Here is a 23579-nt window from a genome sequence, read left to right as displayed (position 1 = left end):
CAGGAGGTGGACGCGTCCTTACCTCCCCTCTTTCAAACTCAGGGATCAATAAGATACTACTCGAGACATTTCTTCGATCTTCCTGAACCTCCCTCCCACTCGATTTCCGATTGGACTCGTAGTGGTATCAATGACGTGCCTAGAATCATGCACGGTAGTGTTCGTGGGCTCATGAACAACTATATAGTGTATTGGTTCAAACTGCAACGGCTCAAGTCGAGAAGGGAGCGGATCAATTCTCATGCCACTTCTGGCCCTGCCAACGTTCCTCGGGAACGTCAAGGACACGTTTACGCTCGTAGACCAGAATGCTTTAACAGAGCAGTTCCAGGAACGCAGCAAACAACTCCAGAGGCAGGTCATCTCGGATGCGTTAAGCTTCCAGATGGCCCAACTCGACGAGTCAATCCCGTACTACGAGACCATGTTCCGTGGTTACGAGTTACTGGCAACTGAGGACTTGAAAGCGTCAGTTAACTCGTTGTACTCAAGGTACGGGCAAGGGACAAGCTTAACTGCCTCTGTCCCCCGCCAATGCCTGGAGGTCCTCAGGGCAGGTATTGAACGCTTCATGCAGGACCAAACCTTCAAACAGTTTAGCGCCGACCAAAAGCATGAAGCTAAGCTCCAAAAGCAAAACGAACAAGACACCCACATGGGTGAAGCTTCAACCTCGACAACAAGAAAATTATTGAAGCAATTGTTCACCAAACCCTAAAGGCGAAGGGTAACGGCCCCGGGAACAAATGACCGACTTCGAAGCATAGTCGTGTTGGCCCAAAGGGGAAAGAGAGACCGAAACCGGCTATTAAAAAGGCAGTACAACGTGCTACTGCGCTCACAAAAGCTGTCAGAAGGCGGCAAAGAAACATGGTAAGTTCTTTGATCCCCGTAACCTTCTTAATTATCCGGATTCAGTTTTGAAAACGGATAATAATACTTTGGTTTCTCTTAGCGTGATGCATTCGACTCTCCTAGAACTCGACACTCGAGTCTCTTCGTGTTTAGTTAAGTTTTCTATTGTATCCATTCCGTTCACTGTTAATAAACCTTTGAGTTTCAATTCAAAATTTATTATCCAACCGAAACCAAGGACAGACCTGGTGCAGCCTGCCTTTGAGTCATTTCATAACAGACTACGATGGCATTTCTTTTGGCTATCACGCCAAACTAAGAATTCTGCTGATCAATTTATTGCTCAGTTCTACATACAGGTAAACCAGGCCCTAAAGGCAAGTAGAATCGACAACTGGTATAAACAATCCCAACTTGAATTAGAACTGGGTTCACAAACTCCGACGTCCAAAGAACCTGAACAATAAGTCTGTTTGAAGAATTCCAGAAATTCGTCGAGAATCCCAATGTTATCAATAAACCGAGTGGTAAAAATATGGGCCTCACAGGCCTCGAAGCGACGGGCTGATCATGATCTCTAGTACACCAATATAAAGGAACTCAAATTCGGAGCCACGTTGAAGCAGTGGATTAATTGGAGGTTGGATATCAATTGGGCGTTCGACGGTGCGCCTTACAAGTACGATAACGACTGCACGAAGGCGATCAGTAGATCTGTATAATATAACAACTATATAGTCTACACTTGCCGACAAGGTTTGGTTGTGCAACCTTTGTAGCAATGGTCGAGTCGGCCGGTGAGAGCCAACATCATTTTTCGGACTGAGTCTGCACAAGAACAGTCTTCTCAATAAATATCATTAGAAATGCAATATAAGTTGCATGGCCCTGAAAAGATCCAATAGCCAGTGTTGCGATGTATGATCTTGAAGTGCCGCCAATTTGTGCTAGTACAAGCGTAAAGAAACCCTGGAATATCACATCCAAATAAATGCTAGCTTGTTGTCCTATGCTGACTACTTTATACGTAATGGCACAATTCATGACATAATGACATGTGTGCTTCGGTGGTTGATGACCGAGCAGATCCAGTGAGTGCTGGTCAGGTCTGATATGCCTGCCATTAAGCATTGTTCAGCTTCTATATATCCACCCTATATTAAGAGTCTTCAACATGTGGTATCCGCAAACGGCAGAGCACTACATCCACAATTTCGAGTTAGACTTCTTCCATCATGACTGGATCACAGAACAAAGTCACCATTGTCATCTGCAGCACGCGCACACCAAGCGTGGGTGATAAAGTGGCTGACTTCGTCAAGGTCGTCCTCGACGAGCAGGATACGTCCCGTAGCCCTGCATTGTCCCTCGTAGATATTGCCAACAACAATCTTCCAGTATTTCCCTGCCATGGTGCCCGCGAAGACTCAAGTCACTCACGAGCACAGCAAGACCTGGAGCGCAAATATTTCAAAGTTCAGTGGCTACATCTTCGTCACCCGTGAGTACAATCACGGCATTCCTGGGCTCCATCAAGAACGCCATTGACTATCTGCACAATGAATGGCAAGGGAAGCCCGTCTTCATTGTCAGCTACGGCATTCGAGGTCGCTTCTCGAGTCCGATGCCCTCAAGCAGGTTTGGATGGCATGAAGCTTGTAGTTTGTCCGACACATCTTGCCCGACACATCTTGCCCGACACATCTTGCGCTGCCTTTCAACTGCGGACATGGGCCAGAGCTCTATGCTGCCTGGATGGGGTGTACTCGTAGGATGTACAAAAGCGTCGTGGAGTACTTATGCGAAGCAATCCATCCTAAGTGAATACGATGAACTGAAGGAGAAACTGATTGCTGTTGACAGTTCGTAATCCCAGTCGAGCCTAAAAGTTTGTGTCGATTTGTCAGAGAACACTCTGATGGTTGTCCTTGGGCAGAATATGTGGAAATGGCAAATGTCAGAGGCAGACGACATACAATAAATGAATGAAAACGTAATACTTGTTCATGTGTATAGAAGCCTTATATTACATTCCTTGCTAACAATAAACAAGTACGACTCACGAAACGCGTACTCATCTCATATGCGGGAAGTGGCTCCATCCCTTGTCGAGCATTGGGTTCTGTCAGCAGACATACGAAGCTATTGTACTCCTAAACTGGGCCAGAGCATATATATCCGTACTGGATCCGCAGACTTTTGAGGCGCTTATCAACGCACGGCATGACTGACGTCTCGTCGCCAGGTTTCTCTGAGCTCTCCATCGGAGCGATAGTGCGCTGGACATTGTGCTAAGTGCCTTTTTGCAAAATTAAACCGTTGATTTCATGACTTTAGAAGGATTTGTCCCCTTTAAATACATTACATGATGTTTCTGTCTGGCAGCAGACAGCACATCCGCCGCATATCCGTCTCCCGAACAAGATTTCCATGCCTCGTCGACTTACACAATTGGCACCCACTGAGCTAGATTCCGAGGTCAATCCCTGTATTGGATATAGGCGAGCGACGATGAACCGATGATCCCAACGTTTCGGAGACGCAACGCCATCGCGAACCCTAACCTGATGTATGCCCTGGGAACTAAGGGGTAATGGGGGGAGAGTAAGTTCCGTCCTCAACCATGAATGAATCGATATACCGCCGCTGGATGTCGCCAAACTCGACTCCAAAGCACTTGTCGTTTGTGGACCATGATCGGTATGTTGTGACCTGCCTCCAGTTCGATACTGAAAGGATCGTCACTGGCTCGGATGATTGCTGCATCAATATCTATAACATCCAAACGGGAAAACTACGATCTAGACTTCGCGGGCATGAAGGTGGTATTTGGAGTCTGCAATACGTTGGAAACACCCTAGTTTCTGGCTCTACTGATTGCACCGTCCGTGTTTGGGATATGGAGAAAGGAATCTGCAAACATATATTCTATGGCCATACGTCTTCGGTTCGGTGCCTTCAGATCATGCAGCCTGTTAGAACAGGCACGGCAACAGATGGCAGACCAATTATGGAGCCAAGTGATCGGCTCATTGTTACCGGATCGCGGGATGCTTCTCTCCGAATTTGGAGGCTGCCTGATCTGGAGCGTGACCCCGAGTATCTACCTCAGAGCTTTCGGGACAATGATGACGGTCCATTCTTTCTACGTGCTCTTCTTGGTCATACCCACACAGTACGTGATATTTCGGGTCACGGTGATTTTCTGGTTTCTGGTTCTTATGACACATTCGTGCGGGTTTGGAAGGTCTCTACTGGCGGATGCTTATTCAGACTGGCTGGCCATCATGCAAAGGTGTACTCTGTCGTCATCGACTCTAAGCGTTGTAGATGCATTTCCGGGTCTATGGATTGGCTTGTCAAGGTGTGGAGCTTAGAAACAGGCTCATGCTTATATACACTTGAAGGTCACACAAACCTCGTCGGACTTCTCGATCTGAGCCAGACTGCACTTGTATCCGCCGCGGCGGATTCTACACTCAGGATTTGGGATCCAGAGACGGGACAATGTGTTCACAAGCTGGAAGGACATACTGCTACGATTAATTGCTTCCAGCATGACGATAATAAGGTTGTTTCAGGGAGTGACGGAGCATTAAAGCTGTGGAATATTAAGACGGGCGAATTTGTTAAAGATTTACTGTCGGACCTTAATCGGGTGTGGCAAGTGAGGTTTGATGATCGACGATGCGTTGCTGCAGTGCAGCGAGGATCGGACACTTTTATTGAGGCAGGTTCGCGGTTTTCCGAAGATGAGATATGATCGCTGACAAAAATTAAAGGTTCTAAACTTCGACTACGATCCAACCAGTCAACCGGATACCGACGTAACGAATTCTCATTTAGATCGATAATGTCTCAAGGCGGACTTTAACGCTCCTGGACTGCTCTCCAAGGTCAAATAGACAATGAACAGGGGTGTATGTATCTTGATAATGCAAACTAGATGACAAGATTTTGACGGCGAGAAGAAACTCCTTTTATAACTGTTATTATCTGTCCGGCCGCTACTCTCGTGTAATGCAGTGTCTTGCAAGGTCCTGTCCCCTCATAAATCCTCACTATTGTTATGCAAGAACCGGTCGCTATCCTGATCCTGCACATAGCTACGGATCCCGTTCGAAATCTCTTCTTGGCCTTTTCTTGATTTATTCTACAGCATTTTGATTGCCTGTCATATTCCCGATAAACTGAAAGAGCCAAAGGGAGTTACGTCTAGATTGCTTTATTTTTTTCGCCAGCGATTGTAATATTACATAGACGGGATTACGTTCTCCAAAAAGGCTCGGTTGGAGGCACCTCCGTGACCTCACGGTCGTGTCTGTTTATGCTGCCATCAGACGGAAGTAACACAAATACAGAGTACAAGGCGGCCGCGGCTTTACCATTAGGTCTTTATTGAAAATAGGTTTACTCATTGACTACTGAAATCACACCTGTGCAGCAGAACGAACGAAAATTCAGGCATGTGCCTGCAATCAGATTCCCATATTTGCAACATTACAGAACGGCGAAGTTGCTTGGTCAAGCTATTCAAACTCGTTGCACTGCTTTGAACCGGTAACCTCTTCCAGCCACGAGGTTCTATACTTGGTCCAAAGCTCTGCATTCGGCTTCTCCATGTTTATTGCTAAGCCGTTATCCAAAGTTCCTGCCTGTAGGATAACCAAACCCTTCATTTTTTCCGAATCAGCAGTCTTGTAGAGGACTGTCGCACAATTCGGACAGAAATGGAGACTGAGCATCATGCCGCTCTCGTGCTTCTTCGCGAAGGTCTTGAGTGGTCTCGAACCAGTGACGATGGAAAATTTATCCTCTGGAAACATCAGGCAGGTAGAAAAGCATGAGCCTGTCAGCTTGTGGCACTCTTGACAATGGCAAATGGCCTGGATTCTTCTGAGCATCAATAGTTTCCATTGCACAGTATTATTAGCTTACAGTCATGGCAGGCTCCCCGGACACTTCATACTTGCAATCTCCGCAAAAGCAACTTCCAGAAGCCATATGGACGATATTTCTGATAATATCCTTAAAGTAGTAGTTGATGGTTATAATATATCCGAGATGGCAGATCACTTGGATCGATACAGTTCCACAAGATATTAGTTAGGTCTAAATCCTTCCTGATATAACGGAAGCCTGACTGATGAGCATAACCTGACATCAGTGCGGTACCTAATGGGGCAGTATCTCCATAAGTAGTCACCATGTGCCAGGCAATCATTACCCGAAAACATCATTGAAAATACCCACACCACAGGCTGACGTCATTAGCCACGACCCTAACCCTCGCATAGTCACATAGTTGTGGCATCCCTTGGTGCGATATTCCAGTTGAGACTGGTGAGGCACAATTTTGCCATGTACTTGCGCTCTCTGCAGCTTGTCGCCTCAAATTTTTCCGAGAAGAAGTATGGTGGGATGGCTTGCAATGATGCAGATTGATCCTCAGAGCCTTCCAGTCGATAGTGCTTACGGTGACGTCAGTCGCAGAGTGTGACGGTGCGGCTCACTACAAGGCCCTCAGGGGCGAACTCTTGACAGGGTCCATGCTCGAGCTCTTAAGGGGCTTATGAGCGCTACGAAGGCGTGGCGTACACGTTGTTACCGGGTCCTCTCGTTTGAGTGTTTCGTTTATGCTTTGCTTCGTTGTGGTGCGGCCCGATGGGCCAACAGGTACAGTCGGGAGGTATTATAGGTACGACGGCAAGGAATAAGCCCGCTCTGGGATCCATTGGCCGTCTAATTCTGCAACACTTAATCCTAGTTTCCAGCTTGCCGGATTTGGTAGTATATTCTCCGAACCTCACAATACAACCTCTACCAAAATACTGTATTTTCTCTGTGGTTAATCTTTAAGAAGTAAAGATTTGCATGTACCGAAGCAGCACATGTGAAAGCACAATCACTCAACTCTACTCTCTAGAGTTAGGGATCTACGATCATACGGGCTCTAGAGAAGAATACAGTAGGTCCCCGCAAAGCTTATGCAATGCTTACAGCCACTTCGTATCGGCTTAGCGAGCCTATCCTTTTTTTGAAATGGATATTCTAACGTTCATCCTGAATTTGTACCAGGGAAACAAGTTCGGCTCTCCGTTATATCGTCTTACAACAAATCGTTTTAAGGAGTTGTTACTGTGTTATGTCATCATATTCTGTCCTCATGACTGCGCACGGCATCACTGTCCAGGTGGTTTTCCAGCAAGTCATCTTATCACCGTGAACTGGCTGTCGCCTGAGCTACGATGGTACGATTAATTAATAAATTGGTACCTGAGTCAGGGGTACACTAAACGCGGGGGGATCTACGGTTAGGGGAAGAAGGGCTGACCGTTGATGGAGAAGCGTCTAGGGCTAGGGTGAAAGGCGCTAATTGCTAATTTTGAAGCTGCATCAGAGTAAGAGCAAGAAAATAAGGCGAACATGTCGTGGGTTAGGCTCCCGCATTTCGATGACAGAGTGTAATTTGAATACTCGATTTTGCGGATATCTTTGTAAGCCTGTAAACACTTGGGCCGAGAGAGCAGCTAACAAATATATTGTCTGGTTGTGATGTCAATCGAGTTGCAACCATTGATGAGCCGCTTCGCCGTTGCGGCGCGGTCCATTGATTTAATCCGAAGATTAATTGCTGCCTACTTGAAACGGACTTTGTTAGTGGTGGATGTACGAGGCGTATGGTTGACAGAGGTGCAACCGGACAGCAGCTTGGTCTGACAAACGTTATGCTATTGGTAATTAACCGTAGTCGGGGTGGTGCTGTGCACCCGAGTAAGCACGGCGCAAGTATCTTGCCCATAGACCCTGGAAGGCTGGAGGGCTCTGTGTGCGCCTCGGATATTAAAATTTGAATCCCAAAAAGATGTTCTTAACGTTGATTCGTACCATCAATGACGATTCTGGCTTGTCTACGTCATCAACGCCGTCTGTCATCGGATCTTGGTGCTTGGTTTTCATCTGCTTATCAAGGTCCACGTCATACAGCTGACTCGGTCAGCCACACTGATCGAATATGGATTAAATTGGTGCCGTACTTGGGCTACTATTCGAAATCGAGAGATCAGATCCAATGTCGCAACATTCGTCGTATATAAGCACTGACAATAGCCAGTGCTGAGTGTCCAGCAAATCCGCTCTGTCAGTCGAGAATAATCGTTACCAAGCTTGGTGGTTCTCCCTTCCAACTACTTTATTAACATCGAAGTAAGTATACACGATGTCCTCGAAGCTCTAAAAGTGTAATCGGGCTTCTATCTTCGGCAACTAAGTTCTTTCAATAGTTTTATAACTCCTCCAACTATTATCCGAGACTAGCTATAAGCAGATCCATCATTATGTGTAAGAGCTACAAAGTCAATGCCTGCGGCACGCTAGCCGTGGTTGCCATGTGCATCGGGGTACTACTCAGACCGGTAGAGGCAGTGACTGAAGTGCTGCCATTTGCTTGCGAAACTACAGACGGCAGTCCTCTGATGTCGGACTGTGTGCAGATTGTCCGAGACTACATTTGTGTCGAGAACGGCTGCTTGAGTCCTCCGACCTATAACGGCAACGGCGTCGGATCAGATTGCACTACTTTGGCGTGGACACGCGGAACCTGCGCCATCGCGGTTTGTGGAGCTATTGGAGGTCTAGATCATGGAACCATTGGTGCTGTACTGGCAGGCATCTTGTCCTCTTGCACGGACGGAACAAGAGTAGGCGGCAAGACCGACATACTAGGCTTCCTGGACGATACACAAACGATCGAACTGATCCACTCTGGAACACCGGGAAAGAGGAGCATTCAAGAGCGTGTCCGCCAGCGTGACAACGTCTCTGCCAGAGATATCGTAAATGGCGCGCAGCAATATCAGGTACCCAACACAGGATACACACTGGAGCTCATAGGCAGCCGGAACCCAGGAGAAGCGCTTTCCACTGCTGAAGCGGACTCATTGACCAACAACTGGCTAGCTGCTCTTGGCCAGCAGCCTTGGAACGCAAGAACTGTACACGGTTCGACGCAGTCCGGCTGGGACGGCTTCGCAGATTTGACGTACTATGTCAATCCTACCGACAACTATCTACGCGACTTTGCGCCGAATGAGCCAGCGCTTATTGCACAGGCCGTACAGGATATGAGGAACAATCTGGGTAATCCAGGGTGGTTTGCAGTGTCACTATACTCAAACGATGCGTGGCTCGGTGTATTTAACCTTCAAATGACCGACTTTTCCTAGGCTTATTGTGGCTATAATGGTTTGTTGACTCCAGTTCTGACAAAGCCTGAATGGCTCGTCAAGTTGCTCTATTACAATAATGCAACTATTACACAATTAATTATTTGGTCAGTAACGAATTAAATTTGTGGTGAATTAATTTCACGTGAGCAAAGAACATATTTTCATGATGCTTCGTTGTAACAAGCGTTTATATGCAGCGTTCTTTGTATATAGCTCCCATAATATCTTTTCGCAGAAAATAATACCTTGAGAAAGTCGGCGTCTGGAGGGTGAGCTACACGTAGCCTTTTTAAGACCAGACAAACCTATCAACACAGGCTCTCTTGCGAGGTCCTTTAAGTGCCGAGTTGGCGGTCTAGTAAGCAAGTACTTCGGTGCTGCATTTGTTTATTTAACAGAGGATCTGGACACTTCTGATGACGTGATTAAGGGTAAATAACTGACATCGGACAAGAACGAGACTGCGCCACGGAGCCGCGTCAATGGAAGGCAACTTAAGACAAGGATACAAGTAGGGATCGCATTTTATAATAAATACAGTTTGAAATATTAACTATATCCTCCTCATGTAGTAATTTTTGTGCTCTGTTTTTGCAGACGCTCTAAAGGTCGCAATGGGATAGCGGATTCAATTACTGCGTCCTGTAAATTTGACATCGCCTCTGACTCGGGTACCACTGAAACGAACCATCGTAATTAAGGCGAACGGATCTGCAGACCATTGGATGAGTAAATACCAGGAGGGGTTGTTTCAACACATGAAGGAACTTACGTCACACTGCAGTAATACTACTGCATAATGACATATGCAAAGCTAGTGCGACTGATAGTCCCTACTTGATAAATATTGTATTTCTCATTGCTAATTAAGCAAATGCGAGTCTCTACTCGTTAAAGAGTAAAAGACTAGTCACGGAAATACAGTCCATCACACGACTGATCTTAAATGTGTGGTATCGGATAAGTCTAAGTTGTTCATTAAGCAGAACAGACCCAAGAACATTCATCACCGCAGCACGACAACAAATTCCCGGATCTGCTACTCGTTTCTTTATCACAATGCGATTGTCAAGCAATGATATCTAGAGCGCAGCAGAGACTTGATCGCCCCGCACATGCATCAGCCTCGCGCTTAGTGTGGAAGACGTGCAATGCTTTAGTAGATTAAAACTTATCGTAGATGTACAATTGCCGGCTGTTCTGAATAGAAAATAGAATTTTTTTTCCCGCATTGCGCATGCTCTCAGCCGCTGTAGATTAATGACTGTTTTCTGGTGGTGCAAGCCCAGAACTAGCCGCATTTGTTTGTCAGCGCTAATTTAAGTCCACCTTTGTCGCGTGTTTGACGTCAAAAGTCCGAGACCGTCTGGCATACTCGCCGCAGCCGTCGAGAAACACCGAATGCTGTTCCACATAATCGAGTCCGAAAGAAAAAGTACAAACTCCTCCTAAAGTTCAGAACAGTCGCCACGGATGGCATGCCGAGCAACGAAGTTAACTAGCTGTTGCTTGTTTGCATCAAATGCTTAAACAAACTTGGTATTGTTTGTAGAGTCGACAAAATACGGCCAGAGTTGGTCCCGAGAACGGGACTTATTTCACTGCTGACAGAGTCGTCTTAGTCCTGATCTAGATCAAGATGGAACATCCAGTCCGCGGCAAACTTATCCTTATCAGCTCCAGCAATTCCTGGTTCTACTTCATCGGATCACTCACTTGTATGCCGGGATAGGGAAAATGATGTTGATGTATGACGGATCCTCTACTTGATTGTAGTAGTAGAAGCGACCATTCGTGAATGATTCCATTGCATATTTGGCCATGAGTTCGGCCAACCCGATAACGCGTTAAGATGGATCAGTGCCAGCTTTGTGACAGCCCATGTCGAGTTTTCCGTGAAACTTGCTAATGGCACTAAACAGTAACTCCCGTCTTATCTTGCTAGTAATGGATGGTCCGACAATTAAGGAATCGGAAACTCTGCAAACCTACGGTTGATGCTGACAGAGAAGCTGTGACAACTTTCAAACATCCCCTAAACCGAATACAACCTGACGACTACAAGGATCCGGCCAAAATAGAAGAGTTGACTGGCCGTACCTGATGGTTACAATGCAAGGTAAGCATGCAATGAGTGGGTTCCCGTAGCGGCCACCAGATTCGCACCACCAAACTCACAAAATCCCAAACACACACAAACCGCGCGACTAATAATTTTGCAATATCTGTCATTTAGCGATTCCTGCGTGCAGACAATGCTTTCAGTATCGCGGTAATTAGAGCCATCGCAAGTCTTCTTTTTGTCAAAACAAAACCTCCAGTACGAGTCGTTAGTAAAGAATATCTGGTTGCTTACGTAAGGGCGACGCCATCGGGAAGGGACACATTTTTTTGCAGCATCGCATTGTACCCCAAGGATCTAATCTGCCTGGTTATCCGATGCCATGTCGGCAAATCATCCGTGAACCCATACCTATCCTTTCCCTCTTCTAATATTTTCCCCCACATTTCTTTTAATTTTTTTTTTTTCACAGGGACTTAAAGACCTGCTTCTCAAGATTCAGTGTGACTACGCCGTGACAGACCTTTTTTTCTTTTGAAAAGAAGTCTTGTCACGGTACGGAAGGCCTGTGGTTCCACCCGCCATTCTTCCAAATATATGAGCGCAATGTACGATCCTTGCTATACCTGCCGCCGTCGGCGCATCCAATGCGACCGAACCAGTATACCTTGCGCGAAATGTGAAAAGTCTGGGTTAGAATGTTTCGAGAAAAGACCACTCAGATGGGTTAATGGTGTTGCCTTTCGAGGCAAGATGCAAGGAGTATTGTTCGAGGATGTGTCTTCCACGGCGGTAGCAAAAGTTGAAACAACATCAGTGAGAACGGGGCGCGCACCAATCAAGTCCTCTGTCAAACGCCTTGAGCCTATGACCGTAAGTCATATAGAACGCAATGGTGAGACCATAATAAAAATACATTACTGATCCCAGTGCCATTCTGGAATGCTTTACAAGACATAGCCTTTGCCTCGACACCGAACACTAATAGAGTTTATAAATTCGTGCAGATGCTTTTGATGGTCCTCCACTAAGCTTGCCATTGGTTCTCGAAGATCATTCCGTCTCAATGTTGGACAGAACCTCCAGATATTACCTAGACTATTGTGAGCATGCCGTTCTTCGATCTAGCATGTGAAAATGGTTAACATCAGAATATAGATAATGAACGGATATGCAATCTCTTCATTGTGTATGACAGCGACAAGAATCCCTTTAGAAGTCTGATATCTCTTGCTTTGAGTGATTCAATCCTACTGAAGGCTATTCTTGCTCTCGCAGCGCGTCATCACGCCAATACGGGTCGTTCTTTCCATCAATCTGTAGCGGCGACATCTCCCGGATTACACCGAGATGCGCTTTTTTTCAAACACCAAGCTATGAAAGGGCTTGTGCATGCCTTGAATGATACAACATTATGCAGACAAGACACTACAGTGGCCAGTATATTCCTTCTAATATTTTTGGATCTCTTGGAGTCGGGGAGTGATAAGTGGAACTTGCACCTAGAAGGTGCTAAGACGTTGATCGCATTAAACCAACCACCATCTGAGTCGCAGGCTGCAATCAAGCAAGATCCGGGACGGACGGTGCAGCAAATACGTACCTTTATCACCAGGCAGATTTATTTGTACGTGCGTTGCACCAAAAAATTGGTAAGCCTACAAGTACCTTGACTGACTGCTAATACAACGTCAGGATTGAAACTCTCGGAGCAACCTTTGTACGTCCCAGATTATTATCCCAGTTCATCTCGCCGGACAGGTCAGGGATGCCGCTCCAAGAAATCGTTGAAGAATCCTTTCTTGGGTGTCCCGAATATCTATTAAATGCCATACAATACATCTCGCTCCAACGAGATGTCATTGCAGGCTTAGAGCCACTTGATTATGCTGCTATCAACTACCATATACAGGATATCACCACTGTGCTTGAGTCCATACAGAATTTTGATTGTTATATTTGGGCCTCAAGCCTACCGCAACCACATCAGTCTTTAAAGCGAGACATCAATAATCTTTGCATATTATCACAATCATACAAAACCGGTGCTCTTATATATGGAAGGCGTGTCCTTGACGCTCTTACCAAAGATGTTACTTCGCAGGATGGCTTGGTTTGTGAATTGATTGGTTTAATTGGTACCTTGAAGGATGATAAATCTTTACTGAAGTGCATACTTTGGCCCATTTTTGTTGCTGGCCTAGAGTGTCGATGCATAGCTGAAAGAGATTTTCTAACTGGCTGTTTGGAGAAATTTTGGGTGGACACAAATTGTTTAAATGTGATTAATGCTGCAAGAATCTTGCAGACATACTGGCAGCAAGGAGATCGTCAACAACCATTCTCGTCACAATGGATATTTAGCATTGGTCGCTTGGGCCGTGACTGGCTCCTTATATAGCATTGGTCTGGCCATTGGATATTTTGGTTAATTAGTCTTTTTAGTCAATTATCTCAGATCTAGACTAAGGGCAAACAGCATATACAAGAAGAGGAACTTTTGTGATTTACTTATTTCCATATGAGTTATATATGGCTACGATGACATACAAGGAGGTACCAAAACACGAAAGGACGAGTGAATGGCTGACTTGCTACGATATGCCGATATACTTAACACAAAGGCTGTCGTAAATCATTGCTGTTCTACAAGCGACTTGAATGCCTGGAGTAGGTCGCTCTTCAAATCCTCCCAATTCTCTAATCCAACACTGACTCTCAATAACTTCCGATCTACCTTGGAATCTGACATTGCGCGCCACTCAATCAAAGACTCAACTCCGCCGAGGCTTGTTGCATGCTGGAAGAGGGTGAGCTTGCTTGGTAACGTTCGTGCGAAGTCCTCGCTCCGCAAAACGATGGAGAATACAGGGCCAAAACCGTTAGGCATCTGCCTCAGTAACCAAGGCTCATCCTGCAGACTGGCATGATATACCTTGTCAAGGACAGTCTGTATAATAATCTCTTCACTTTCCGGAGCAGGGGCCGGTGCGTTCACAGCGCGATGGAGCCATGAAATCAGTTCTGCAGAGTTCTGGCTTGCGCGTTGCACACGGACTTCCAACGTCCGCAGACTCCGAACACCAAGCCAACTCTCCAGATTGCCGACAACATTTCCAATGGCGACTCGATCCTCAAAAAGTTGTTTTGCCCAGTCCTTGCGCTTGGTTGCGAGGACACCGCATAAGAGGTCACTGTGGCCTCCAAAATATTTAGATCCTGAATGCATGACAATATCGGCTCCCCACAGAAAGGGGTCTTGCAGACCTGGAGGAGCGAACGTGCTGTCTACAATGAGATAAGCACCTCTTGCATGAGCTTTCTTGGCGTATTCCTCAATACTGAAAGCTGTACCCAGTGGATTGACAGGGGTTTCAAGCAAGATAACGTCTCCCTTTTCTAAGCTTTCAGCAGGGCAGCCGAGACCAAGTTTCTGAAGCCCCGAAAGACGGGAGATAACAGCAATAACTTCATGACTGCCGTGGTAACCCTCACCCATCGATATGCGGCGAGGGTTCAAAAGTACTAATGCCGCGTGTAGAGCTGCTAAACCGGAAGAATAGCTCACTGCATGACCATTCAGAAGAGATGAAAGGATGATTTCGAACCGCGTCGCATTGGGAGCAAACTCCCGGGAGTACACGTAATTTTTCCCATCAAATTCCGCCTAGAAGGAGTATTAGTCCTGCTTGATGACACAGAGAACATTGGGGTCGCAGAAACACATACAACAGGATCCTCACTAGGGATCAATCTTTCTGGCTCGTTTGGGAACCTGAACGTTGTGGACAAGTGAATTGGGGGTGCGACATCCGTTACCAGGTTTAGTGGATCATCAGCATGCAATGCTTGAGTTGAGGGATGATTATTGTTTGGTAGTGTCATTCTGATCAGGGACTCGTGACTTGGCAAGATCCAAGAGAGACAGGAAGGGCACTGTTGCTCAAGGTCCTAAATCATCTGTATTTATAAGATACAACCACATTGATACAAATGCTGAAGAAATTCGATCCTTATTGCCCCACTCCCGTTAAGTTCCTAAAACGGAAGCTTCGGTTGTCATAAATTTTTGATTAGACTTTTAGTGGCGATTCTTCCAGCGCCACTCCCATTGAGTTCCTAAAGCGGAAATTACGTCAGTCCAATGAATATCATGTTGGATAACTAGTGGCCAACTGCGATATTCAATCTGACACACCCGTATGATGAAAGTTGTAACCAACAATAGGGGGAGGTTCAGAAACAATTTTTACGCGGAACACTACTCGAATGTAACCCTTACCCTTATCCATTCCCGTTGAGGTCGGCTTTAGCCTTAAACGGCTACGCTAAGCTCTAGATCGCCACTTTCCACAGACACGTTGGAGCCGGGAGTCGGCGATGATGAAGATGCGGATGCCCTTTTTCAGGTCCGCAAACGCATTCTTGACTGATTCAATTATTTTTTTGGGTTGAAACACCTCCCCTCACATTTTCGATATATTTCGCTATGTTAATAATGGTGTAATGGAGCAGGATTCACTATCTTGAAAATTGTACATTGAATAACAAAGTATACCATCAGCAAGGGTCTGTAGTTGCCGTTTCGTAAACCTGAACTTAAGCTTAACATCTTCATCGAGCATGTGATCAAGAGCTAATCTCAGGGAGGGTGTGGATGCCATGTAGTCGTAGGCGGCGCCTGTTACGAGCTCGGATAAGTAGCGCGATATGATTGTTGCGTAGCTCAATAAATCTGCCTAACAAAACCAGAATAACCGAGATCGCGTTAAGTATTAAAGTCCTACGCAGAGCGTATCGCCGGTTGTCGTAGCGATCCATTTTGATGGTTATGTGGAGCCACTTGATATGGAAAACGGAGATGTCGCATATTGCAAGATGAGACGCGTAACAAATGTAGCACGTACACAGAAAGCACGCGTTTACCATACTGGGCATAGCTCTGAGTCTATTTGAGCCTGGCATAAAATTGCCCGTAAATTTGATGCAAAAAATTTACTTTATCACATGGGTAAGGGTTATATCTCGTAAATTTGGCGGCGTAAAAATGGTTGCAAAACCTCACTGTTAATGAAATATTCCGCTCGCTTGCCGATCACGTTATTGTGTCAGCTGATATTTATCAGCACTTAGTCAGCGACAACAATCCTGACCCAGGACCACAATATGCAACAGCTTCTTGCATTCAGTTTGGGAGTTCTTTGCATCCAACAAACATTCACGCGAGACACCTCGAATCTCTGCTCCTTCTGCTGTCTCGTTGCTCAGTACACCAGGGGGGATCTTGTTAAGTCTCTCAACTGGGATTTCTGGTGTATTCTCCTCGGTCACGTCTTCGATAAACTGTCTGACTTCTCCGTCCATTAACTCGAGTCCAAGCGGCCAGGGAGGGCCTTGGTTGGTTCAATCGCGCCATGGTGTCGGGTAGATAGTTTCCAAGTAACCGATAAAAAGCCCGGGCCCATCTATATACATTTCTGTATCTGCCTCTGTCATGTTTACACGTGCTTTTTGTGATCCGAGAGGTGAACATTATCCATGGTTTCAGTATCCATGGTTTCAGTAACCATGTTCACCGTATCCTTCCGTTCAGGACACATCGGCCTCTTGTGGCCAGACTTGCCACACTTGTAACACTGAATGGGGGGGTTTTGACAGACTGTACTGTCGTGGCACCGGGCCCCCATTTCCCTCACGGAGGTGTATTGTCATAACCCTTCCCTTTCCACGGTATTTTTCCACTCTTCCCTTCCGGTAAACTCCCGACCCATTTTTTGCCACCTTTGTCCTCTGTAATGAACACGGTATGCTCTGCATTTTCTTTGGCCAGTTCGTCATCGTAACTAGTCAACGATGCGATGACCTCCTGAACCGACAGTTCATGTGCGCGAAGAAAATTTTTGTAGTCCAAAAAAATTTCGGTGCCAACGACTTACAATGTCTGGAGGAACATCGCGTCCGTGACATTGGCATTTCCCAATTGTAGTTGCTTGCGTATGAGCAACATTGTTTCGAGGTGCGTTTGAAGTTTCCCATTGTTCGACATCTTTGTCGAATAAAGTTTGGAAACTAACTCCGCTTGACGGTCTGCAGCCTTGACAGTATACCTTTCCTTTAGATATGCATACATGTCATACGCGCGTTCGAACCTCGTCAACGTGAGCATCATAAGATTACCCACGTGGCCAATGATGATTCCCTTTGCCACGTTGTCGGCCTGTAATGCTTTGGCATCCATCTGGTCGACAGTAGTGTCATGGTCGACGGCTGAGAAAGAATTGATATGAAAGATCAAGAATATGTGCTGATATTTGGATGTCTTGTTCTCTTGACTTGGTCTGGGAGAACATACCCTTTATATATCCTGCCAGACCTGAGCAATGCTAGCATAAGCTATCACACTCGCTCGCCATGAGGTTGTTGACATGCCCAATGATGACCCTTTTGGCTATGTTGTCGGCTTGGTGTTGCTTAGCCGTCATTAGCTCAAGCGACACATCTTAGTCAAGAGCAGAAGCTGCATTCACCGCAGCCAGGTAAGTCTTCGCTCTCGCTTCCCAGACGATAAAGTTCTTCCCATTGTAGACAGGGATTTGAACAGCCGTGGGGGGTGGCGGCCAGGGTCATGGGAACATTAGCGGGAGAAATGTTGCTATCAAGGCTAATAACCTGTTGGAAATTAGCGCTCATATCTATCCTCACCTCAATTCCAACAGGTTACCCCATTCAATCGTGAGAAAAGCTCCGCCTCCATCCGCTTAGCTGCATCCGGTCCGCTTGAGTATCTCGCCCATCATATCAGTTCCAGGCGGGAAATCTGTCTCAAAACTTGGCTCTCCGACTCCTCTCATATTGGCCAACACTGCCTGCCGGAAGTGCCACCGTAGGAGTTCATTCCTTGCACTCTGATCATCGCTTGGATCCCGACAAACAGGGTCAAGTATTTTCCCGTCTATTCCAAACGGATCTCCATCAAAACTGGTTATTTTATAACCATCGTCTGGATTTACGGCGAAACCAAAGTCATCAAACAGGGCATGGACACTATTTTGCATAAGCAGTCCATTCTGTGCTGAGTTGATCCCCGTATCATGCTCATCCCTTCTATTTGTAATCCACCGAATGAAGCCACTCTGCACGAAATACTCCTCACTGGAGAGTGGGAAGATATGGGTGGCTTCGAAACCCGTCCAACGATCCCTATAAGCCTGAGTGTTGACAAGACCAGTTATTACGCACTTTCCATCCCTCTGACGGACCTGATTTCGGAAAGCATCATCCCTGCCGGTAATTGTTCTTGAAAGTATTCGGATTACGCAAGGTTCGTCGGTGATAGCTATCGCGACTACGTCATCGTCAATGGCCGCTTCAAACAGAGTGAAGAAAAATTACCTCTCCGAGAATAAGGTCTTATAATCTCCAGGCTGGAGACAATTGTCTGTTGGCGCAAGGTCTTCGCCGGTGTTTCGCGATGTCACTCTATATGGACCAGATGCAACGATGAGGATCGCGAGCATAGAAAGAAAATTCTTTTCCGTTACAGATGGACTCAAGATCATTCCACCCAGCTCCCTCTCAGGCTCTGCAAAGTGGTAAAAGTGGACATCTCGACAGATGGCTCTTTTGCCAGCCATAAAGTCTATTTTCTTGAATGGCCAAGGTGATTATACTATCGGAAATGAAATGGACAATGACACTAAAACCTATATAGCCGCTGTGATCGAGATCACATGAAGAAGGCGACGATAATAACGATAAGAAGGTGTTGCCGGGAACAACGCTGACAGAAAGTCCGATCGTATTGTGAGTTGTGGTTTAAAATGGAAAATGGCTTTGGCGATCTTCGCCAACCGCAGCACCTGTCATTGCGCGCGCACTACAACATCAGGTAGCTAGACACCTTGGTGCTTAGTCGTCATAATAATTATATTTATATCGTCGATTCTATATAGGCGACGACATTATATGGTCAGCCGCAAATTCTCGCCGATACAAAGCAAACAAAGAACACGGACGAGGACGGGACGGGCGACAAAGGCAAGCCAAGCCGCATGTCAAGCTGCAGCACTGACAAATATACATGATAAAATCTAGCCTATACTGAGGTAACGCAATGCTATAGAGCCTTGAATAGGTTGAACAGTTAGAACCATTTCGGTGGTGAGAAATCTTGAATCATGTTATGCCTCAAATTTCTGAAAAGCTCAGGGAGAGAAATTTACAGAGCAAAATACAGTTGACAGACATAGTGAAGTATTATATATTTTCAATGTTAGATACTCCAACCTCGAGGACAGCATATTTGATAGAAGCGGTTGCAAAATATGACTTGGATGATACCAAAATTTCCACATATTTTTCATGATGTTTCGTTGTAACAAGCGCCAAAATGCGTCGTCCTTTTGTAAAAGCTCTCATAATATCTTTCGCAGAAAATAATGTCTTGAGGAAGCTACACCTACCACTTCACAACCCGATAAACATATCAACACAGGCTTCTGATGACGTGATTAAGGCTAATTAACTGACCACCTCGTACAAGAACAAGGGTGCGCCTAACGGGGCCGCGTCAATGAAAGGCAACCTAAGACAAGGATACAAGTAGGGATCATATTTATAATAAATATTTAGTTGAAATATTAACTATATCCTAATTACTGCATTCTTTAAGTTTGATATCGTCACTTGACTCAGGTACCAGTGAACCGCATCATCGACTCATCGTAATTAAGGAATTGCAGATCACTGAATCAGTAAATGCCGGGAGGGGTTGTTTCAACACATGAAGGAACTGACGTCACACTGCAGAATACCACTGCATAATGACATCTGCAAAGCTGTGCGACTGGTGATCCCTACTTGATAAGATTGTATTTCTTAATGCGAGTCTTTACACGTTAAAGAGTAAAAGACTCGTCACGAAGACTGTCGGATAAGACCTTGGAAACGCAAGATCTGGTCAATCAATCAGTATCGGATTTCCAATAACTCCTTCTACATCCATATATTCCACTACTCACATTCACATTCTTTAAATATATACTAGACAAGTCCATTTTCCTTCGTACAGTGAAGACATACCCTTTACTTCATGAGCTAAGCTGCTCACTTCCGTGTATTTGGAGCCAAGGGATAAAAACGAAATGAAAGAGTGAACAGAACAGACACAAGAACATTCATCAATGCAGCACCACAACGAATTCCCGGATCTGCTACTCGTTTCTTTATCACAACGCGATTGTCAAGCAATGATATCTATAACGAAGCAGAGACTTGATATTACGCCCCGCACATGCATCAGCCTCACGGTCAGTGTTGAAAACGGGCAATGCTTTTGTTAATTAAAACTTATCGTAAAGGGACACTTGCCGTCTGTTCAGTCGCCACCCATAACTGCATTGCGCATGCTCTCAGCCGCTGTAGATTAATGACTGTCTTTGGTGGTGCAAGCCGCAGAACTGGCCACATTTTTTTGTCAGCGCTATTTTAAGTCTAACTTTGTCGCCTGTTGACGTCAAAATCCGCGAACGTCTCGCCAACTCGCCGCAGCAGTCATAACACCGAATATTCGATGATGTAGATGTATGACGGATCCTCCACTTGATTGTAGAAGTAGAAGCGACCATTCGTGAATGATTCCATTGCATTTTGGCCATGAGTTCGGCTAACCCGATGAGGGGTTAAGATGGATCAGTGCCAGCTCTGTGACAGCCATGTCGAGTTTTCCGTGAAACTTGCTAATGTCACTAAGCAGAAACTCCCATCTTAATCGTGCTAGTAATGGATGGTTCGAAAAATAAGGAATCGGAAACATTGCAGTCATAACCTTCACAGCTAGCTTTCGATTTGCCTTCGAAACATTTGTGCTCACAATTCTGCCATTCCCAAGTTGCCCATGACACACTAAGTGACACATCTTGAGACCGTGACACGCAGCATGAATCACCGTCCGACGTCCAGCATTTGCTCCTGGGGTTCCACTTGCCTGAATGATAACCACACCCGCCTATTGCAAAACATGACATAATACCTCCACACACCCCGAAAACAATCGCATGAGCATTATCACATATCAATTGCTTTATACTCCGTCTTGCGTAATTATGCAGTGTAGCATTATAGCCCCGAAGTATACTGTTTACCTCCACTATCAACTCTTGCTCCGTATTCAACCAATCGGGTGACTTAGGATACTGCCCAATTTGACTAGGATAAAACAAATCTGTATAACTATCTAAGAATTTGCTTATGTTCTTATTAGCATTCAGCTTAACTCGGTTGAGGTTCGCCAATTCTGACTCCGTTAGATTGAACCACATAACCGAATAGTCAAAAGCCGAACTAATTGATGAGTTGCCTAGCAGTTGCTCAGCTAATGAGATGTTGTAAATATGGGCAGTATAGATGTCCACAGTTTCAATGCCTACTGGCTTTATAGACATAACGTTAACCGCACAAATCAAGCAGAAAGATAACGCTGCCACTAAAGTACCGCCCGCAATTATTCGTGCCATTATAAATATAACAAATATAATGTATAAATGAGCTCCAGAAAGAGTATTGCGCCAGCCAAATGCTACAATACTGCGAGTATATCTCTAGATAGTCGGTATGCTCTGTAACAATTATGAGTAGCTTGGTTGGAACATGAAAATTCTCTTACCGTATAGGTTGTGCGAAGTGCACAACGGATCGCGAGAGAGTGAATGGGACAGCAATAAGCCCCACGGTCTAGTTGAATAAGTTTGTATTTTCACACAAGCTCCTTCATGATTGATATTCGTTTGCAACGTAGAAAAATCAACAGCTTTTAAATACATTTACAGCCTGAGTAGGAGACAGTCGCGCTCTTGCGGCGCATCGTGTGGCGTGACAGCACCTACAAGCCTTGTCATCATTTAGTTGCATTGACTTAAAAACCAAGGAGATTCACGAACCAATTCCTTTTTGAGAACTAGCGTATTTTAGAACGTCGAATTCTCAACACAACACCCAACCCACCACCTATTTATGGATTTGCTAGTCGCTTTAGCCGGAATATGTGTATATACTCATACGAAATGCGCAAGTTGGGGAGTCGCTCAACATTCCAGTGTGAATGCCCACAAGGCCAGGAATGTTTGCTGGGATAACTTGTGATTCTACTCAATTTTCGCTTTGCCACTCGCTACGATAGAGAGGCTCATGCGCGCAACTCTAATGATGTATTGGAGTAGCTGGTGTATTGCAACTAAGTTACTTGTAATAAATCTTGCATGTTTATCAACTATTGTGTTTACTTTATAGTCGTATTACCCAAAACCACCACTAGACATAGTACATATCACACCCGCTTCTACGTAGGGCTGTCCACGGATGGCGGATATGGCGGACTGTATCCGCCTCGAATAATTATCCGTCATACTTAGCTAGGCGGATAGGAATGTCGAATACGTATCCGCCATGTACCAAGTTGGCGGATAAAAATCCGCCAAATCCGCCATCCGCCATCCGTCTTGACGGATATGTTATTAGCTAATTATGTATTATGTAAGTACGAGGTGGGAGTCGCGCTTAAAATTTCCACTGCTTGGAAGATCCACAATATCGATATCTAGGATTACGGTGCTGAGCCTACAGGATCATCGCTGTATATTTATTGTTCTCTTTATACTGTCAACAGGTATCAAACTATTCTCTATACATATTATCCATCAACATTAACATCCTCATTGTTTCTCCGTTTAATGAGTGTCTACGCACCCAATAGGTCTCGGCCCGAGTTGAACAGCCTTTCCACGGAGACTTCTGACGCGGGAATAGCAAGATAATCTCTCGCTGCCTTGGCCATTTGTGGATATTCATATTTATGCCTCGTATCACTTACAGTGACTCGGTGTGTCCAAATATCGATCTATATCAGAAACTTTAGGCTGTTCCATAGTTTATAGTGGCATTAACGCCTAACTGTGTCTCGGAATAACGAAAAATGTTCGGCACTAAACTTCGAAAGGCAATTTTCTAACCTAGTTTGGATAGCGTAAAGTTAGTAATTTATTCGATCAGGGCGGGATTTATTCGACAAAATGGCGGATGCGGATCCGCCAATCTTGTAATGGCGGATTACGGATGACGGATGTAAATCCGCCAAGTTTGGATGGCGGATGGCGGATGGCGGATAGAGTCAGAAGCAGCTTTGTTGAACGAGGCTAGGGTTCCACCTAGACGCTGCTGGATAGAGTTTGTGGCGCACAGCTCCGGCACCCCTGAGAATATGCCAATTCTGGATTTGCTCAACCAAATCCAGTTCTTCTCACGTCGTCGGTCCTTGTAGTTTCTAGTCGCCCATGTTCTTCTTCGGATTCTTCTCGGTTGCGTCTCGGATTCTTCTCGGTTGCATCTTCTTCTCGTTTCGCCATTGGTTGGCTTCGTGTCTTTGTGTGTCCCGTTTGTTT

At 45.5% G+C, this 23579-nt stretch overlaps 10 protein-coding genes across 10 annotated transcripts; 5 read left to right on the top strand and 5 right to left on the bottom strand.

The window, feature by feature from the left end:
- Nucleotides 1-241: 241 nt before the first annotated feature.
- Nucleotides 242-718, top strand: V1513DRAFT_427836 (uncharacterized protein; the record flags this gene model as incomplete). The annotated part of the gene is made up of 1 exon (XM_066896236.1): nt 242-718. One exon carries the CDS (start codon nt 242-244, stop codon nt 716-718), a length of 477 nt encoding a protein of 158 aa, XP_066750958.1.
- A 712-nt stretch (nt 719-1430) lies between these two features.
- On the bottom strand, nt 1431-2002 carry V1513DRAFT_453197 (uncharacterized protein). Its single transcript, XM_066899214.1, has one exon. The coding sequence runs from the start codon at nt 1984-1986 to the stop codon at nt 1666-1668; it is 321 nt and encodes a 106-aa protein (XP_066750957.1). The 5' UTR covers nt 1987-2002; the 3' UTR covers nt 1431-1665.
- On the top strand, nt 1990-2825 carry V1513DRAFT_481458 (uncharacterized protein). The gene is made up of 4 exons (XM_066900360.1): nt 1990-2225; nt 2254-2356; nt 2432-2493; nt 2594-2825. Exons 1-4 carry the CDS (start codon nt 2091-2093, stop codon nt 2723-2725), a joined length of 432 nt encoding a protein of 143 aa, XP_066750956.1. The 5' UTR covers nt 1990-2090; the 3' UTR covers nt 2726-2825.
- Nucleotides 2826-3505: 680 nt separating this feature from the next.
- V1513DRAFT_460815 (WD40-repeat-containing domain protein) lies at nt 3506-4709 on the top strand (the record flags this gene model as incomplete). Its single annotated transcript, XM_066899864.1, has 2 exons — nt 3506-4585; nt 4638-4709. 2 exons carry the CDS (start codon nt 3506-3508, stop codon nt 4707-4709), a joined length of 1152 nt encoding a protein of 383 aa, XP_066750955.1.
- A 527-nt stretch (nt 4710-5236) lies between these two features.
- On the bottom strand, nt 5237-6058 carry V1513DRAFT_466903 (Mss4-like protein). The gene is made up of 2 exons (XM_066900092.1): nt 5794-6058; nt 5237-5741 (listed from the first exon to the last, which is right to left on the bottom strand). The coding sequence occupies exons 1-2, from the start codon at nt 5857-5859 to the stop codon at nt 5385-5387; spliced, it is 423 nt and encodes a 140-aa protein (XP_066750954.1). The 5' UTR covers nt 5860-6058; the 3' UTR covers nt 5237-5384.
- A 1996-nt stretch (nt 6059-8054) lies between these two features.
- Nucleotides 8055-9318, top strand: V1513DRAFT_453186 (uncharacterized protein). The gene has a single exon (XM_066899213.1). The coding sequence runs from the start codon at nt 8193-8195 to the stop codon at nt 9078-9080; it is 888 nt and encodes a 295-aa protein (XP_066750953.1). The 5' UTR covers nt 8055-8192; the 3' UTR covers nt 9081-9318.
- Nucleotides 9319-11383: 2065 nt separating this feature from the next.
- Nucleotides 11384-13663, top strand: V1513DRAFT_263556 (fungal-specific transcription factor domain-containing protein). Its single transcript, XM_066894521.1, has 4 exons — nt 11384-12040; nt 12153-12248; nt 12304-12772; nt 12841-13663. The coding sequence occupies exons 1-4, from the start codon at nt 11743-11745 to the stop codon at nt 13544-13546; spliced, it is 1569 nt and encodes a 522-aa protein (XP_066750952.1). The 5' UTR covers nt 11384-11742; the 3' UTR covers nt 13547-13663.
- Nucleotides 13664-15483, bottom strand: V1513DRAFT_263574 (pyridoxal phosphate-dependent transferase). Its single transcript, XM_066894522.1, has 3 exons — nt 15428-15483; nt 14875-15264; nt 13664-14812 (listed from the first exon to the last, which is right to left on the bottom strand). Exons 2-3 carry the CDS (start codon nt 15028-15030, stop codon nt 13781-13783), a joined length of 1188 nt encoding a protein of 395 aa, XP_066750951.1. The 5' UTR covers nt 15031-15264; nt 15428-15483; the 3' UTR covers nt 13664-13780.
- A 1960-nt stretch (nt 15484-17443) lies between these two features.
- V1513DRAFT_474678 (uncharacterized protein) lies at nt 17444-18779 on the bottom strand (the record flags this gene model as incomplete). Its single annotated transcript, XM_066900189.1, has 2 exons — nt 17444-18490; nt 18578-18779. 2 exons carry the CDS (start codon nt 18777-18779, stop codon nt 17904-17906), a joined length of 789 nt encoding a protein of 262 aa, XP_066750950.1. The 3' UTR covers nt 17444-17903.
- Nucleotides 18780-20689: 1910 nt separating this feature from the next.
- V1513DRAFT_263688 (uncharacterized protein) lies at nt 20690-22098 on the bottom strand. The gene has a single exon (XM_066894523.1). It carries the CDS (start codon nt 21657-21659, stop codon nt 20892-20894), a length of 768 nt encoding a protein of 255 aa, XP_066750949.1. The 5' UTR covers nt 21660-22098; the 3' UTR covers nt 20690-20891.
- Nucleotides 22099-23579: the final 1481 nt, after the last annotated feature.

Source organism: Lipomyces chichibuensis (assembly GCF_038497645.1).
Source record: "Lipomyces chichibuensis strain CBS 12929 unplaced genomic scaffold V1513scaffold_55, whole genome shotgun sequence".
Classification (NCBI taxonomy): domain Eukaryota; kingdom Fungi; phylum Ascomycota; class Lipomycetes; order Lipomycetales; family Lipomycetaceae; genus Lipomyces; species Lipomyces chichibuensis.
Note: the sequence above shows the minus strand (reverse complement) of the source record. Positions and strands in the feature narration are given on the sequence as shown.